At 43.9% G+C, this 17,953-nt stretch overlaps 1 protein-coding gene across 1 annotated transcript; it reads left to right on the top strand.

Moving 5' to 3' along the window:
* Positions 1-5,218: 5,218 nt before the first annotated feature.
* On the top strand, positions 5,219-13,407 carry b4galt3 (UDP-Gal:betaGlcNAc beta 1,4- galactosyltransferase, polypeptide 3). The gene is made up of 8 exons (XM_024395700.2): positions 5,219-5,656; positions 6,285-6,382; positions 6,607-7,151; positions 7,282-7,517; positions 8,077-8,267; positions 8,355-8,477; positions 8,977-9,081; positions 9,164-13,407. The coding sequence occupies exons 3-8, from the start codon at positions 6,875-6,877 to the stop codon at positions 9,561-9,563; spliced, it is 1,332 nt and encodes a 443-aa protein (XP_024251468.1). The 5' UTR covers positions 5,219-5,656; positions 6,285-6,382; positions 6,607-6,874; the 3' UTR covers positions 9,564-13,407.
* Positions 13,408-17,953: the final 4,546 nt, after the last annotated feature.

Genomic DNA, 17,953 nt, shown 5'->3' with positions numbered 1-17,953 from the left:
CTTTTCAGTAGTGCTCAAAGCATGCCATTCCATGAGCGCAGCATTTATTTTTCAACTCGAATCAATGAGCCCAACCAGTCCTCCATGACAACAAAATCATAAACAGAGTAGGGCTGGCTAATAAATCCTTCGTTTTGGAGTTATGCTCAGGTAAAACAATATTGCTAATCTATACTTCCAAGTCATATTCTTGAAGATCAAGGGGTATAACATTTATTAGAATGACTGTAATTCTGATAGACTTCGTTTTTTAATGTAAAGATCTAATTTAAATCATATTATTATATGTAGTAGAAAGCGATGGATTAGAAGCTTACATAACCAGCCCATAAAGTAAAATGTAACATCCATATATGGCCAGCTTTAACATTGATTTATCCTGCAATAGATGTCGTTCAATTAGTAACATACATTTTTGTCTTCTTCTAATGCCTCTTAAGGGGAAAGTAATCTAAAAGTAACTGAATGTAATCAGATTATGTTACGGAGTTTGGGTAATCCAAAAAAATGCGTAACTGATTACAATTTTGGACAGGTAACTTAACTGTAACGGATTACATTGAGAAAGTAACCTAGCCAACCGTGCCGCTACATTGCCTACACTGTTGTCACCATATTAGCTATTTAAGATGGCGCCAACAAAGATGGTCACCTCACTTCGAGTCCTTAGGAAACTATGCAGTATTTAGTTTTTTTAATGTATTATTTCTTACATTGTTACCCCAGGAAATCTTAAGTCTTATTACATACAGCCAGGAATAACTATTGGATATAAGAGCGACGTTAACTTACCAACATTATGACCAGGAATATGACTTTCCAGAAGTGGATCCTCTGTTTGGACCACCACCCAGGACAATGGATCTATTCCCAGAAGCGGACCCAAAACAACGGCGCCACAAAAGGGGCAGACAGAGCGGCCTCCTGGTCAGGCTCTGTAGACGGGCACATCTCCCACTGCTCCAGAGTATACTACTTGTCAATGTCCAGTTTCTTGACAACAAGGTAGATGAAATTTGAGCAAGAGTTGCCTTCCAGAGAGACATCCAAGATTGTAACATTCTGTGTTTCACGGAAACATGGCTCTCTCTGGATATTTTGTCAGAATCGATTCAGCCACTGGGCTTCTCCAATCATCGCGCTGACAGAGATAAACACTTCTCTGGGAAGAGGAAGGGCAGGGTGTATGCTTCATGATTAACGACTCATGGTATAATCATAACAACATACAGGAACTCAAGTCCTCCTGCTCACCCGACCTAGAATTCCTTACAATCAAATACCGGCCATATTACTTCCCACGAGAATTCTCGTCAGTTATCATCACAGCTGTGTATAAGCAGACACCATGACGGCCCTCAATGGACTATATGTAAACTACAAACCATATATCCATAGGCTGCAATTATTATAGCTGGGGATTTTAACAAAGCAAATTTGAGAAAAAAGCTACCTAAATTCTATCAGCATATTGATTGCACTACACGAGGGGGTAATACACTCGACCACTGCTACTCTAACTTCTGCGATGCATACAAAGACCTCCCCCGCCCTCCCTTTGTCAAATCCAACCATGACGCCATCTTGCTCCTACCGTCTTATAGACAGAAACTCAAACAGGATGTACCAGTGACTAGAATCATTCAACGCTGGTCTGACCAATCGGAATCCACGCTTCAAGATTGTTTTGGTCAGGTGGACTGGGATATGTTCCAGGTCAGCCTCAGGTAACAATATCGATCTATACGCTGACTCGGTGAGTGAGTTTATAAAGAAGGGCATTGGAGATGTACCCACTGTGACTATTAAAACCTACCCTAACCAAAAACCGTGGATGGATGGCAGTATTTGCGCAAATTGAAAGTGCGAACCACTGCATTTAACCATGGAAAGAGGTCTGGGAATATGGCTGAATATAAACAATGTAGTTATTCCCTCCGCAAGGCAATCAAACATGCGAAATACCGGTACAGGGACAAAGTGGAGTCGCAATTCAACGGCTCAGATGCGAGATGTATGTGGCAGGGTCTACAGGAAATCACGGACTACAAAAATAAAACCAGCCACGTCACAGACACCAACGTCACGCTTCCGGACATACTAAACACCTTCTTTGCCCGCTTTGAGGATAATACAGTGCCACCGTCACGGCTAGCTAACAAGGTCTGTGCCTCCCCCCTCTCCTTCTCCATGGCCGATGTGAGTAAAACATTTAAACGTGTTAACCTTCGCAAGGCTGCTGGCCCAGACGGCATACCTAACCGTGTCCTCAGAGCATGCGCAGACCAGCTGGCTGGTGTGTTTACAGACATATTCAATCGCTCCCTGTCCCAGTCTCCTGTCCCCATATGCTTTAAGATGGCCACCATTGTTCCTGTACCCAGGAAGGCAAAGATTACTGAACTAAATGACTACCATCCCATAGCACTCACTTCTGTCATCATGAAGTTCTTTGAGAGACTAGTCAAGGATCATATCACCTCCACCTTACAGGCCACCCTAGACCCACTTCAGCTTGCATACCGCCCCAACAGGTCCACAGATGATGCAATCGCCATCACACTGCCCTATCCCATCTGGACAAGAGGAATACCTATGTAAGAATGCTGTTAATTGACTACAGCTCAGCATTCAACACCATAGTACCCTCCAAGCTCATCATCAAGCTGGAGGCCATGGGTCTCAACGCCGCCTTGTGCAATTGGGTCCTGGACTTCCTGACGGGCCGCCCCCCAGGTGGTGAAGGTAGGTAACAACATCTCCACTTCGCTGACCCTCAATACTTGGGCCCCACAAGGGTGCGTGCTCAGCCCCCTCCTGTACTCCCTGTTCATCCATGAATGAGTGGCCATGCACGTCTCCAACTCAATCATCAAGTTTTTAGACGACACAACAGTAGTGGGCTTGATTACCAACAACGAGAAGACAGCCTACAGGGAGGAGGTGAGGGCACTCGGAGTGGGATGTCAGGAAAACAACCTCTCACTCAACGTCAACAAAAGGAGATGATCGTGAACTTCAAGAAACAGCAGAGGGCGCAACGCTCTATCCACATCGAAGGGACAGCAGTGGAGAAGGTGGAACGTTTTAAGTTCCTGGGCATACACATCACAGACAAACTGAAATGGTCCACCCACACAGACAGTGAAGAAGGCGCAACAGCGCCTCTTCAACATCAGGAGGCTTAAGAAATTTGTCTTGTCTCCCAAAACTCTGACAAACTTTTACAGATGCACAATCGAGAGCATCCTGTCGGGCTGTATCACAGCCTGGTATGGCAACTGCACCGCCCTCAATCCCAAGGCTCTTCAGAGGGTGGTGCGGTCTGCACAACGCATCACCGGCGACAAACTACCTGCCCTCCATGACTCCTACAGCACCCGATGTCACAGGAAGGCCAAAAAGATCATCAAGGACAACAACCACCCGAACCACTGCCTGTTCACACTACTACCATCCAGATAGTGAGGTCAGTGCAGGTGCATCAAAGCAGGGACCGAGAGATTGAGAAACAGTATCTATCTCAAGGCCATCAGAATGCTAAACAGCAATCATTAACTCAGAGAGGCGGCTGCCTTCATTGCGACCCAATCACTGGCCACTTTAATAAATGGATCACTAGTCACTTTAAACAATGGCACTTTAATAATGTTTACATATCTTACATGGCTCATATAATATGTACAGTGGGGAGAACAAGTATTTGATGCGTTACCTGTATAAAAGACACCTGTCCACACACTCAATCAAACAGACTCCAACCTTTCCACAATGGACAAGACCAGAGAGGGTGTAAGGACATCGGCAGATAAAATTGTAGACCTGCACAAGGCTGGGATGGGCTACAGGACAATAGGCAAGCAGCTTGGTGAGAAGGCAACAACTGTTGGTGCAATTATTAGAAAATGGAAAAAGTTCAAGATGACGGTCAATCATCCTCGGTCTGGGGCTCCATGCAAGATCTCACCTCGTGGGGCATCAATGATCATGAGGAAGGTGAGGGATCAGCCCAGAACTACACAGCAGGACCTGGTCAATGACCTGAAGAGAGCTGGGACCACAGTCTCAAAGCAAACCATTAGTAACACACTATGCCGGCATATACGTCAGTTCAACGTCTAATTTACATTTACAACGTGAAATTAACCAAAATGTTAAGATGGGTGGATAATAGATTAAATTCCCTTATTTTGATGGCTTTTTGCAAATCCAATCAGCTTTACATGTTGATTCGACGTCATCACATAGGATTTTGTTGTTGAAATGACGTGAAACAACGTTAATTCAACCAGTTTTTGCCCAGTGGGATGAGCCTAACACGAAACCCAATCCGGCTGCATGCGTGCGCCATCGTGCATACATTTATTTTGTCCCACCACACCAAATGCGATCACGACACGCAGGTTAAAATATATTTTTAAACTCTGAACCAATTATATTAATTTGGGGACAGGTCGAAAAGCATTAATTTAGCTAGTTCGCTTGCACTTGCTAGCTAATTTGTCCTATTTAGCTAGCTTGCTGTTGCTAGCTAATTTGTCCTGTGATATAAACATTGAGTTGTTATTTTACCTGAAATGCACAAGGTCCTCTACTCCGCCAATTAATCCACACATAAAACAGTCAACCGAATCATTTCTAGTCATCTCTCTTCCTTCCAGGCTTTTTCTTCTCTTGACTTTATATTGCGATTGGCAACTTTCATAAATTAGGTGCATTACCGCCACTGACCTCGTTCGTCTTTCAGTCACTCATGTGGGTATAACCACACATGGCACATGGGTACCTGCTTCTATAAACCAATGAGGAGATGGGAGAGGCAGGACTTGCAGCGCAAGCTGCGTCAGAAATAGAACTGATTCTATTTTGATTCTATTTTAGCTCTTGGCAACGCAGACGCTCGTTGGCACAATAATTGAATAACATAGATTTCTAAATGTATTTTGCAACGCGCGACACGAGCGGTGTAGTCAGCCTATGACAGTTTTTTTTTTTTATTAAAGGACTGAAAGTAGCTGTGCTCTGGCTACACCATAGTGATACCCTAGAGGGTGCTGTTGAGGCTACTGAAGACCATTGCAAAACAGTGTTTCAGTTATTTAGTGACGTGAATATATTTAATATATTATCAAAAAAATCTAACTTTATCATGTTTCAATATTTTAATTTGGTCCTTCCCTTCCTCCACTGCTATATAATCACTTGTGTGTTTCACAATACAATCTCAACTCGTGTGTGTGTGTGTGTGTGAGAGAGAGAGAGAAAGAGATAACACGGAGAGGGTTTCTGCACTCGAACGTGTTCAATTTGCCCGGCAAAATACGTCATGTTCGCTTTGCCCCTCAACATGCCTGCCTGTCGTAGCGGCAGCGCTGTAGCCTACAGAGAACGGGGATGATAGATGAACCGCAGTTTATATGTTGATATCTGTTGGATGCTGCTGCAGCAGCGACGGCCTTCCGTGTTTAGTCCATGCGGAAGAGTGCTTTCTAAACGGCTAATAGAGGATTTCGACCTGGATAAAATAGATTAGGAAGCGGACTCACCCAGAAACAGCTCCATCCACCCATACCATCGAATGTGTTGATCACAGGGCGGCCCAGTTGTCCTAAATCGAAGCCGGGGGCTAGATTTGGAACGTCGCAGGAACATGGAGGTGAGACGACGGGTGTGACAAGGGAGTTCTGCCCTAGAAATTAATGTTGCAGACATACCGATCTAACGCGAGAATGGCCTAGAATTAAGAAGGAATGCAATGATCTAGAGATATAGAATGATGTTTAGCTAGGTGAACAGATTATCACGAAAAATATTAGGCCTAGACTTCAATAATAATAATTATTATTAATACAACAATTATTATTAGTCATGTTGACAGCTTGTACACCCTATTCTGGCGATAAAATGGACATGGATTTGATACGGACATTATGTTTCACCTAATATGGACGCGTCAATTTACACATTTCAATCTGTTTTGAAAGTAATTGTTTATGGTATCATTGGATCTTATATTTGTATCATATAGAAAATCTAACTGAAATAGGCAGAGGACCAGAACGTAATAGCCTAAAAACTCGTTGCGACTTGTTGTAGCCTACTGTTGCTAGGAATGCTGTTATAGTTAGTTCATACATTTTTCATGTAGCAACTGAACCGTTGGAGTCATACTGTAGCCTAATTTAAGAAAAAACTTGAGTCTACAGGCTTCCTATTCAGATATGAAGTCAGTCAGTACTGCAGTCATGGTAGGCTACTACCTGGTGCTTTCTATTCTTCATAAGGAACTATGAGGGGAGGAGGAGAAGGAGAGAGGGAGAACAGACTCTCTGCTGGAGGCCAGGTTCTGATATCATCCAGTTGGGACCACAGCAGAACACAGGTACACTCACACACACCACTAGTTGATGGTTTCTCAGGGAGAGATGGGATATTTTAAAAAACACATTTCTAATTCACACATTAGTACACGTGGGGAAATAGGACAAATGTAAGAACCCACAAAATGATTATGATCATTTACACACACACACACACTGTAGTAGCTATGTCATTGTTTTTGCGTAACTGTATACAATGTTGAGTGTTGTTCCCTGTCTTTTACAGTGACTCGTCAGATGTTGAAGCGATGGCCGTGTGGACTGAGCTATAGCGCTGCAAGATTCATACACATAGATGCCCCCCTCCTAACCCCCCGAGCCCCCTACAGCCTCCCCACCCTCCCTCTGTCTCTCCTCCATCTCTCCTTCCTCTGTCATCCCTCTGATCCCAGCCTCTTTCTGATCTAATTGTCTCTCACTGTCTTCTTCTCTCCTTTTCTCTGCATCTCTCTTTTTCTCTCCATCACCCCCCCCTCTCTCTCCCTCCCTCCATCATGGCGTGTTGTGGTCGCTCTCTTGACTCCCCCTGTACCCTGGCCCTATTGGTGGGCTTCCAGTTTGCCTTTGTGGTCTACTTCTCCCTGGGGGGCTTCAGGGGGCTGGTGTCCGTACTGGTCCACTCTGAGCAGCCTGAGTTTGACTACTCCCGCCCCCACGACGTGTACACCAACCTCAGCCACCTGGGGGTGCCACCAGCCCCCCACATAGGCACGGGACCACCAGGGACAGGGGCTCAGCTGAAGGACTGCAAGATGCCCTCACCACTACTGGGTAAATATACGTGTGTGAGGGGGAGAACCACTCCACCATGCTGTAAGGCATTATGTACTGTATGAATAATCAAGGTTTCCTACATAATACGATACATCTCCCCTCCTCTACCCCTCTATGTCTTCGCTAGTCGGTCCTGTGTCTGTGCGTCTGTCCTCGCCTCTCTCTCTGGAGGAGATCAGGGAGAGGAACCCGTTGGTGTTACCGGGAGGCCGGTACAGCCCCCCAGACTGCCAGCCGCGCCACCACACGGCCATCGTGGTGCCGTACCGTAACCGCCAGACTCACCTCCGAGCCCTACTCTACCACCTCCACCCCTTCCTACAGAGACAACAAATTCACTACAGTATCTACATAGTCCAGCAGGTCTCTCTCTCTCTCTTTTTTATTTATCTTTATAAAAAAAAATACCCCTTTTTCTCCCCAATTTCGTGGTGTCCAATTGTTGTAGTAGCTACTATATTGTCTCATCGCTGCAACTCCCGTACGGGCTCGGGAGAGACGAAGGTTGAAAGTCATGCGTCCTCCAATACACAACCCAACCTAGCCGCACTGCTTCTTAACACAGCGCGCATCCAACCCGGAAGCCAGCCGCACCAATGTGTCGGAGGAAACACCGTGCACCTGGCAACCTTGGTTAGCGCGCCCGGGCCCGCCACAGGAGTCGCTGGTGCGCGATGAGACAAGGACATCCTTACCGACCAAGCCCTCCCTAACCCGGACGACGCTAGGCCAATTGTGCGTCGCCCCATGGACCTCCTGGTCGCGGCTGGTTACGACAGAGCCTGGGCGCAAACCCAGAGTCTCTGACGGCACAGCTGGCGCTGCAGTACAGCGCCCTTAACCACTGCGCCACCCGGGAGGCTGTCTTTTTCTCTCTCGCTTACTTTCTTTCTCTCTCTGATCGCTGTATTTTCCTTTGCAGTGGGGTAACTCTACATTTAACCGGGCTAAGCTGTTGAATGTTGGGGTCCGTGAGGCACTGAGAGACGAGGACTGGGGGTGTATCTTCCTACACGATGTAGATCTGCTGCCTGAAAATGACCATAACACCTACACCTGTCACAATCAGTTCCCCACACACCTCTCTGTTGCCATGGACAAGTTCAGATACAGGTATGTGTGTGTTTATGAAGAGTATCAGTGTCTGTATGTCAAGTGTCATCTGAGGTTCTGGCATCTTCTGGTATTTGTCCCACCCAGGTTGCCGTACCCCCAGTATTTCGGAGGGGTATCTGCGGTCACACCTGAGCAGTACATGAAGATGAACGGATTCCCCAACAGCTATTGGGGCTGGGGTGGGGAGGACGATGACATCGCTGCCAGGTGAGTAGGGCGAGGGGCTGGGAGGGACAACCACATGTGACTATACCAGTGAATTCCTTGAAAGATGTCTCGCCTGTATCTCTCTCTCTTCATTAGCTATTTGTCTTCACGTGTTTAATTTCTACCTCTGTCATAATATCCTGTTCATCTCCATTCTCACCGCCATTGCTTTGCTGTGTCTCTCCCCACAGTTCATGTTTGGAGCTCAGTAAGTATCCATGTCAGCTTGTTGGGCAGTTTGCTTGGTAGATTTCCTCCGCATTAGTTGGTTTGTTTAGTTCAGGTGGATGGGTGAAAACCCATACTCTGTCCCATAGAGGGCCAATGGACCAGTATGATAGTGGATTACACACCTCATTAGTAGGCCCCAGAGTTTTTCCTAGTGAGGTCAATTGGTCAGGAAAAACATGAGATGCTACCTTATCTAGTCCTGTGCTGTCTTTCAGTTACTTCACTCAAATCAACATATTAATACTTCCTGTGTTGCGGTCTGTCTCAGAGTGCGTCTGTCTGGGATGAAGATAGTGCGCCCTCCAGTGGCCATCGGACATTACAAGATGATCAAGCATAAAGGAGACAGGGGCAATGAGCAGAATCCACGCAGGTACACATGCGCGCACACGCACGCACGCAAGCACACACACGCCTTATTGACTCATCTCTCTCCTCCCCCTGTCCCTCCACAGGTTTGACCTTCTGAAACGGACCAGGCTCAACTGGCATTCTGACGGTCTGAACTCTCTGACCTACGAACTGTTATCCAAAGAGCTGCAGCCTCTCTACACCAACCTGACGGTCGACATCGGGGACGACCCTCGTCTGCCCCAGAGAAAGGCCACGCCTCCTATGCCCAAACGTGAGGTGAAGGTGGATGAATTACCTCCCCTTGTGCCATGGAGCAAACATGGATCAAAGAGGAGGGGAGACACACCCCTTGCAGCCAAACATGACATAAAGGGGGAGGGGCAAGCCGTTAAAGTGGGTGTGGTTACAGCTGTGACTACGGCTAAAGCTGACAAGGTAGACCACGCCCAGTCAAAGACAGTGCATCAGACTATAGATGAGAGGGCGAGTGTGGTAAAGTAGGAAGAAGGGCTGGAGATATGGGGTGCATCTCATTGGTCTAAAGCTGCCCCCTCTCCTCTTCTCTCCTGCATCTGAAAACACAGGATGGGTGTTAGCAATGTGGAGGATGTTACTGTCCTGTCCAGTTCTACCACATCAATGCAGATGAAGGAAAGGACATGATGAGAGGAAGCCAGAGATGCACTGAGATGTACACTAAAATGACACACCTTCTGTTCCTGTATTATCATAGGGTCCCCTATGAGGGGACCAGTAAAGCTAGCTATGTCCGTGAAACTGTAGATATTGTGAAGCATAGGGTTTAGGCTACAGCCAACTCAAAACCCTTCTGAATGTGACTCACCTCCAGCGACAGTCAAGGTATTCAAACAAACTCTCCACCCTTCCTCTCTCAGAAGACTACACCACCGTTATTACCAGTTGGTTTCATTGGTTCTTAAACCTCTCTTCGGGGATCCCCAGACGTTTCACCGTTTTGTTGTAGCCCTGAGTTAGCTCACCTGATTCCAGTAGTCAATGGCTTGATGAGCTACTGAATCAGGTGTGCTAGCTCTGGAATAGTTCAGATATATGGGGGTCCCTGAGGAGAGGTTTGAGAACCACTTGAACCAGACAACTGATATGTGAAGGGTGTTGTAGTCTTCTGAGAGAGGATGGGTGGAGTGGTTTGAGAACCACTTGAACCAGACAACTGATATGTGAAGGGTGTTGTAGTCTTCTGAGAGCGGAAGGGTGGAGTGGTTTTAGAAACACTGGTCTGATGGACAGGTAACGATATGTGGTGAACATTCATTCTGAAGAGAGAGATTGTGACATCAGCATTTAATCAAACCCAATTGAAACTCCGGAGTTCCTTTTTTCAGCCAATGGGATGCCAGATCTTGCGAGCAACCAATCCGTTGCCAACCCACTGCTGCTCTCAGCCAATCATCTCCTAGTTGACTTCTGGCTTCAGCCTATCCGCTCCCAGAAACTGCTGCTGTTGGTCCGCCCTATTGTGTGGGTCAGTGTTTCTGTGCCTTCTCTCTTCTATTGATATTTTATGGAGTGGGACAAAGTTGTCCCTAGATGCTGATCTGGGGTCAGTTTTCTGTTGTCCCTGTTATGGTTAAGTGTATATATATATTGGGTCAGGGTAAACTGATGCTAAGTCTGTATCTACAGGCAACTTCTTCTCCGAGCACCATTTTATATCCGTTTGCCCGATCAGTGCTTTCACACTCCAGACGTATCAGATGACTGTAGGATTTATATTTATATAGAGATGTTTGTTTACTTTGAGTCAGGTGCCTCTTGATTGTGTATTTGGGTTTAGAGACAATCTAATCTAAGGGTAAAAACGTTAACTGTGTTACTAATCGCTTCACATAGAGAAAGACATCTCTACGTAAAGGGAAGTTAAGTATTCTATGCCTCAAATACCATAGACTTGGTTCTATAGTTTGTTATCTAGTTTGAATATACTGTCTTTAAGTGAGTGAACTTATGTCCATCCAGTACAGAATCCCTCATAGCCATCCATGTTGATTTCATATCAGCCATCTGGAATGTACTGTACATACTTTATCATACTAGTTTACTGTAATCCAAAAACGATAAGATATGTTTCAGTGAGGGGAGGTTCTGGAGCCAGTTTGTAGGAGGAGTTATAAGGTAACTACCTATACTGTATGTCCTGCTGCGCTGTGATTGGCTAAAGGAGTGTGTCGGGGGGGCTCTGTAGATTCTCCTGTATAGGACATAGGGTTTCATTAGAGAGATGCTCATTTCAAGCTTTTATGCTGTTCATGAGTTGATAGAATAGTTTTTTTATATTCCGATCCACATTAGCTGTTGAAGAATCAGCAACTATTCTTCTTGGTGTCCACACAAAACATAGAACATGACCAAATACAGGTTACTAATGGACAAGAACAGCAACAATATCAACAATATGAGTATTTTAAAAAGAAGAAGAAAGAGAAAATAAATGAATAATGCTAATCTTAAAAATTCAAGAATAATGTGTGTTTTGAAAGTAGTTTTTTCATGATTTATTTCACTAAACTACTGTGTTACTGATGCTAATTTGAATGTATTTGATTTATTAAACTACTGTTAGGATTTGGGTTTTACCCGTTAAGCTTACTTACAGCAGTGAGTATTTACTCACTCCATAGCATCAACAATGCCTCATATCAGAATGTAGACCAGCCTTTTAGCGTGAAAGAAAGGGCGGTTCATATTATCCATGTAGTTGTCATGGTTACTAGCACTGTGCTGAACTTATATGACGGACTTAAAGTTCCAAAACTTGCAGATACTGTAGAAATTAGATTTAGAATGGAAACAATTGAATCTTTATCAGGTAGAACAGCTGATTTGATATATTCTATATTTCTATTTCTGTTTTCTACATTCTAAACATTATGCCTCAATAAGCCCCGTGTTTTAAAGAATGGAAATGCTGTAGGCAACCCTGTTCCTGGATTACCACAGGTACTGCAGGGTTTTGTTCCAACTAGTCACCACACATGACCAACTGAGCCATGCAGCACTCCAGGACCAGGGTTTCCTTCCCCTGCTGTAGGCTATGTACTGTATGTGTCTGATTCAGTGTACAGCATATCATATGCCCTCTTGCAGTCTGAAGCTGTCTGGGAGAGAGCTTTACTTTTTTACGGCCGTGGTTGGGAGTCCCATAGGGCGGCGCACAATTGGCCCAGCGTCGTCCGTGTTTGGGTTTGGCCGGGGTAGGCCATCATTGTAAATAAGAATTTGTTCTTAACTGACTTGCCTAGTTAAATAAAGGTTAAATTAAAATAATTATATATATTAGAAAAACATTACGTGGGTGCTTTCTAATAGAGGGAGGGAGGGTATGGGAATCAAGGCCTCTGACTGTACAATAGGAATATTAATCAATACTGTCGATCATTATCTGCACCTTGTACCCAATTAAATCTTTACAATGAGGATGATGAAATGCCACCCCCATCTTTGAGGTCACCTTTTCAACTCGTGTGTGAGATATTTTAGAGAATTAGAGAAAGAGAATAGTATTTTGACTTTAGATTCACTACACAGGTGGCATACCAGTGAAACTACTGTATACCCACTGTAACCATACACTACTTGATGGTGGTGGTGATAATGGCGACGGTGATGATGCCATCCACTATTAATCAATTGTAAGTGATCATCCATAGGATATATCTGCAGTCATATTAACACAGCTCTTCATAGGGACATAACCGACTAGTATGTATCATAGGAGACAGTGTGTACCTGGAAATCATTCTATATTTAATAAAATAGCTAGTTTTCTATCAGATGTTTGGTGTAAATGGGGAAATAGTATAGACTACTATAGGCAATCTAATGTAACTTTAATGTAGTCACATGCATTTGACTTTTATTTCTAAAACATGCTTTTGACTTTTTCAGTCATGATCAGTTCGGAGTGTTGATTTCCATACTGATAGCTGTGTGGTAACATACTGTATTGAAAAGTGTTAGAATATTATTGTAGTTTTAAGGGGATATGAATTATATCATTTGGACTGGGAGTTGAAGGGAAGGTTATGACATGTGCTTTAGTCACTGTATTGAGTTTCTAACCTGATTTCCACCTTCAGATGAAAATGGACTCATATTTAGAGGAAGTGGACACTGGACAGCTCTAGTCCTCTGGGGTTGCCGTGTCTGCTGGGCTGGGTTGTGTTTGGGAGTGAGAGGGGGAGATAAGGAGAGACCAGTGGAGAGGCCAGCAGAGAGATTGGGGGTTATTCTTTGGGCCATGTGGTGGAGTGTTGGTTTCATGACTACACAGAGAAAACATACCAATAAAACACATTCAAAAGCAGACTTGCCTGCTGTCTTTTTTGTATGTATTTAATGGAGGATTATTATTATTGACTATATACAGTGAAATCCGTTTTGTCACCAAAGCCCCATGTACTAGCCACCATTGCGACCTGTACGCTCTCGTTGGCTGGCCCTCGCTTCATACTCGTCGCCAAACCCAGTGGCTCCATGTCATCTACAAGACCCTGCTAGGTAAAGTCCCCCCTTATCTCAGCTCGCTGGTCACCATAGCATCTCCCACCTGTAGCACACGGTCCAGCAGGTATATCTCTCTAGTCACCCCCAAAACCAACCAACTCTGCTGCCTATGACTGGAACGAACTACAAAAATCTCTGAAACTGGAAACACTTATCTCCCTCACTAGCTTTAAGCACCAACTGTCAGAGCAGCTCACAGATTACTGCACCTGTACATAGCCCACCTATAATTTAGCCCAAACAACTACCTCTTTCCCTACTGTATTTTAGTTATTTATTTTGCTCCTTTGCACCCCATCATTTTTATTTCTACTTTGCACATTCTTCCTTTGCAAATCTACCATTCCAGTGTTTTACTTGCTATATTGTATTTACTTTGCCACCATGGCCTTTTTGTGCCTTTACCTCCCTTATCTCACCTCATCATCGTCTATAGGCTTGTTTCTACTGTATTATTGACTGTATGTTTGTTTTACTCCATGTGTAACTCTGTGTTGTTGTATGTGTCGAACTGCTTTGCTTTATCTTGGCCAGGTCGCAATTGTAAATGAGAACTTGTTCTCAACTTGCCTACCTGGTTAAATAAAGGTGAAATAAAAAATAAATACAAATTTGTATAGGTTGTTAGAGTAATGGCTAATGGACACTTAGGGAATGTTTTGTCACCCCATCAGAGAAACATACAGTACATGCATATCATATACACATCAAACCATTACATCACTCTTAATGCTATGGCAATCCTGAATGTTCTATCACACAACGTAAGTGGGGGATTATAGAGTGAGCCATGAGATCATACTTATAAATAGTGGGGGATTATAGAGTGAGCTATGAGATCATACTTATAAATAGTGGGGGATTATAGAGTGAGCCATGAGATCATACTTATAAATAGTGGGGGATTATAGAGTGAGCTATGAGATCATACTTATAAATAGTGGGGGATTATAGAGTGAGCCATGAGATCATACTTATAAATAGTGGGGGATTATAGAGTGAGCCATGAGATCATACTTATAAATAGTGGGGGATTATAGAGTGAGCCATGAGATCATACTTATAAATAGTGGGGGATTATAGAGTGAGCCATGAGATCATACTTATAAATAGTGGGGGATTATAGAGTGAGCCATGAGATCATACTTATAAATAGTGGGGGATTATAGAGTGAGCCATGAGATCATACTTATAAATAGTGGGGGATTATAGAGTGAGCCATGAGATCATACTTATAAATAGTGGGGTTTTATAGAGTGAGCCATGAGATCATACTTATAAATAGTGGGGGATTATAGAGTGAGCCATGAGATCATACTTATAAATAGTGGGGGATTATAGAGTGAGCCATGAGATCATACTTATAAATAGATCATGACTCCTGTTGATGTTCGATCTGTTTTCTAATCTCTGATTCAGAGGCATCGGAGTGGGTGTCGGGGGGGAGCTGTAGTACAACTGAACAGTCATGAAATAAATACACACAGTATCTCAGAGGAATCACATGCCTTTGGTCAGAAGTAGTGTACTGGATGGGGAATAGAGTGTGATTTAAACCAGTCATAGTAATGTTCTGTGGTAGACTATAAATCCATAATGTACAAGGTCTGTACACAGACGTCATACGGTATGCAGAAGGTTCCATGTACACTGAATTTATTGGGACCAACCATTGCATTGATGTAACTCCCATTGAACAACTGAGTCTCACAATCTGGCGTAGAGTCAATACCAAATCGTGGAAACCATGAAAAAAAAAAATGGGCAGGGACCATTTACTGGCAGTGTTTTCCCAGCTAAATATTGTTGGTTCACAGAACATTTCTGAAAGGGAAGATATAACTCTCCTCTTGTGTGCCGTAGGCTGTACACGGTGGCAGCTGGAAGAGACTAACCTTCTTCTTACCAATGTTTGTCCATTTCTGTAGCATTCATGGAAAAAACTCCTTCCAAATAAATACACTCTAGGAACAGTGGAGCCTGGGATTTAGATCAAGATTACACTGAGGTGATGTCATAGACAGAGGCCCCCAGGAAGGAGACAACAGTTACCAACCATTTTAATGACATGTCAAATGGTCCTCTATTTCACCAGGAATAAAACCATTTCAATGACATTTGTTTTGATTTGATTTATTTCACCTTTATTTAACCAGGTAGGCTAGTTGAGAACACCTTTATTTAACCAGGTAGGCAAGTTGAGAACAAGTTCTCATTTACAATTGCGACCTGGCCAAGATAAAGCAAAGCAGTTCGACACATACAACAACACAGAGTTACACATGGAGTAAAACAAACATACAGTCAATAATACAGTAGAAACAAGTCTATATACAATGTGAACAAATGAGGTGAGATAAGGGAGGTAAAGGCAAAAAAGGCCATGGTGGCAAAGTAAATACAATATAGCAAGTAAAACACTGGAATGGTAGATTGGCAGTGGAGGACTGTGCAAAGTAGAGATAGAAATAATGGGGTGCAAAGGAGCTAAATAAATAAATAAATAAAATACAGTAGGGGAAGGGGTAGATGTTTGGGCTAAATTATAGATGGGCTATGTACAGGTGCAGTAATCTGTGAGCTGCTCTGATAGCTGGTGCTTAAAGCTAGTGAGGGAGATAAGTGTTTCCAGTTTCAGAGATGTTTGTAGTTCGTTCCAGTCATTGGCAGCAGAGAACTGGAAGGAGAGGAGGCCAAAGGAAGAATTGTTTTTGGGGGTGACCAGAGAGATATACCTGCTGGAGCGTGTGCTACAGGTGGGAGATGCTATGGTGACCAGCGAGCTGAGATAAGGTAGGACTTTACCTAGCAGGGTCTTGTAGATGACATGGAGTCAGTGGGTTTGGCGACGAGTATGAAGCGAGGGCCAGCCAACGAGAGCGTACAGGTCGCAGTGGTGGGTAGTTTATGGGGCTTTGGTGACAAAACGGATGGCACTGTGATAGACTGCATCCAATTTATTCAGTAGGGTATTGGAGGCTATTTTGTAAATGATGTCACTGAAGTCGAGGATCGGTAGGATGGTCAGTTTTACGAGGGTATGTTTGGCAGCATGAGTGAAAGAGGCTTTGTTACGAAATAGGAAGCCAATTCTAGATTTAACTTTGGATTGGAGATGTTTGATGTGAGTCTGGAAGGAAAGTTTACAGTCTAACCAGACACCTAGGTATTTGTAGTTGTCCACATATTCTAAGTCAGAACCGTCCAGAGTAGTGATGCTGGACGGGCAGGCAGGTGCAGGCAGCGATCGGTTGAAGAGCATGCATTTAGTTTTACTTGTATTTAAGAGCAATTGGAGGCCACGGAAGGAGAGTTGTATGGCATTGAAGCTCATCTGGAGGGTTGTTAACACAGTGTCCAAAGAAGGGCCAGTAGTATACAGTATTTGACATGTCAAATTAACCTCTATTTCACAAGGATTAAAACCATTTCAATGACAACATGTCAAATGATTGACACAAGTGTAGAGAGGAGTAGGCAGTCACAGGTTTAGAACTACTGAGTTTATTAAAGCACTATATAAATAAAAGCAGGATGAAACCCAAAGTGCAGAATAATAAAGTACTCAGGAAATAGTAGGAGCGATTCCTCTCAGGAAAACAAGCAACATTTACAATGACCGACAAAAGACAAATGACAGTGGGAGTATATATACAGTGATTGAGTGGGGATTGGAACCAGGTGTGTGTAATGATGACGAGACATGTCCGGGAGTTGATGAGTGAAGGGCGTTTGCCAGCAGCAGGTTCGGCAGCAGCTAGAAGACCTGAGCTGGACAGGAGGGGGAGCCAAAGTGAAGGCTGGTGTGACAATGATCTTCTGTTTCACATGAGGAATAAAACCCATTTCAATGGCAACATTTGAAATGATCCTTAATTTCACATGATAAATAAAAAAGGTGTCTTTTTTTCATCAAACATATTATATAGAGCCAGTGGATCCACTGCTTTGTGGCTGGAGTTTCACTTTGGTTGGACTGTGAGCAAACTAAAGTCTACTGTACCTCATCTTTGGCATTAGAGAGACAATCTGGTATGTTGGTGTGATAGATAAGTAAGAACAGAGAAAAGGCTGAGACAGGCTTTAGTCAACTCCTGTTAGTGCCTATGAAACTGACTGACCTGTCCCAGCCTTTACACACACACACACACACACACACACACACACACACACACACACACACTTCCCCGATCTGGCATGGCCCGCTCAGAGAAACCCAGGCACGTCACTCTCAAGAAGATCAAGAGTCTCGACCCTCTTTCTGCCAAGGATTCTGCTCTATTCATTAAAGAGATTTCTCTTTTTAATCTCAGAGGGGCAACCTAGATTTAGGAAGGTTAAGAGTA

Source organism: Oncorhynchus tshawytscha, linkage group LG22, assembly GCF_018296145.1.
Source record: "Oncorhynchus tshawytscha isolate Ot180627B linkage group LG22, Otsh_v2.0, whole genome shotgun sequence".
Taxonomy (NCBI): domain Eukaryota; kingdom Metazoa; phylum Chordata; class Actinopteri; order Salmoniformes; family Salmonidae; genus Oncorhynchus; species Oncorhynchus tshawytscha.
The sequence above is the reverse complement of the archived record's forward strand: the minus strand, read 5'-3'. Positions and strand labels throughout refer to the sequence as shown.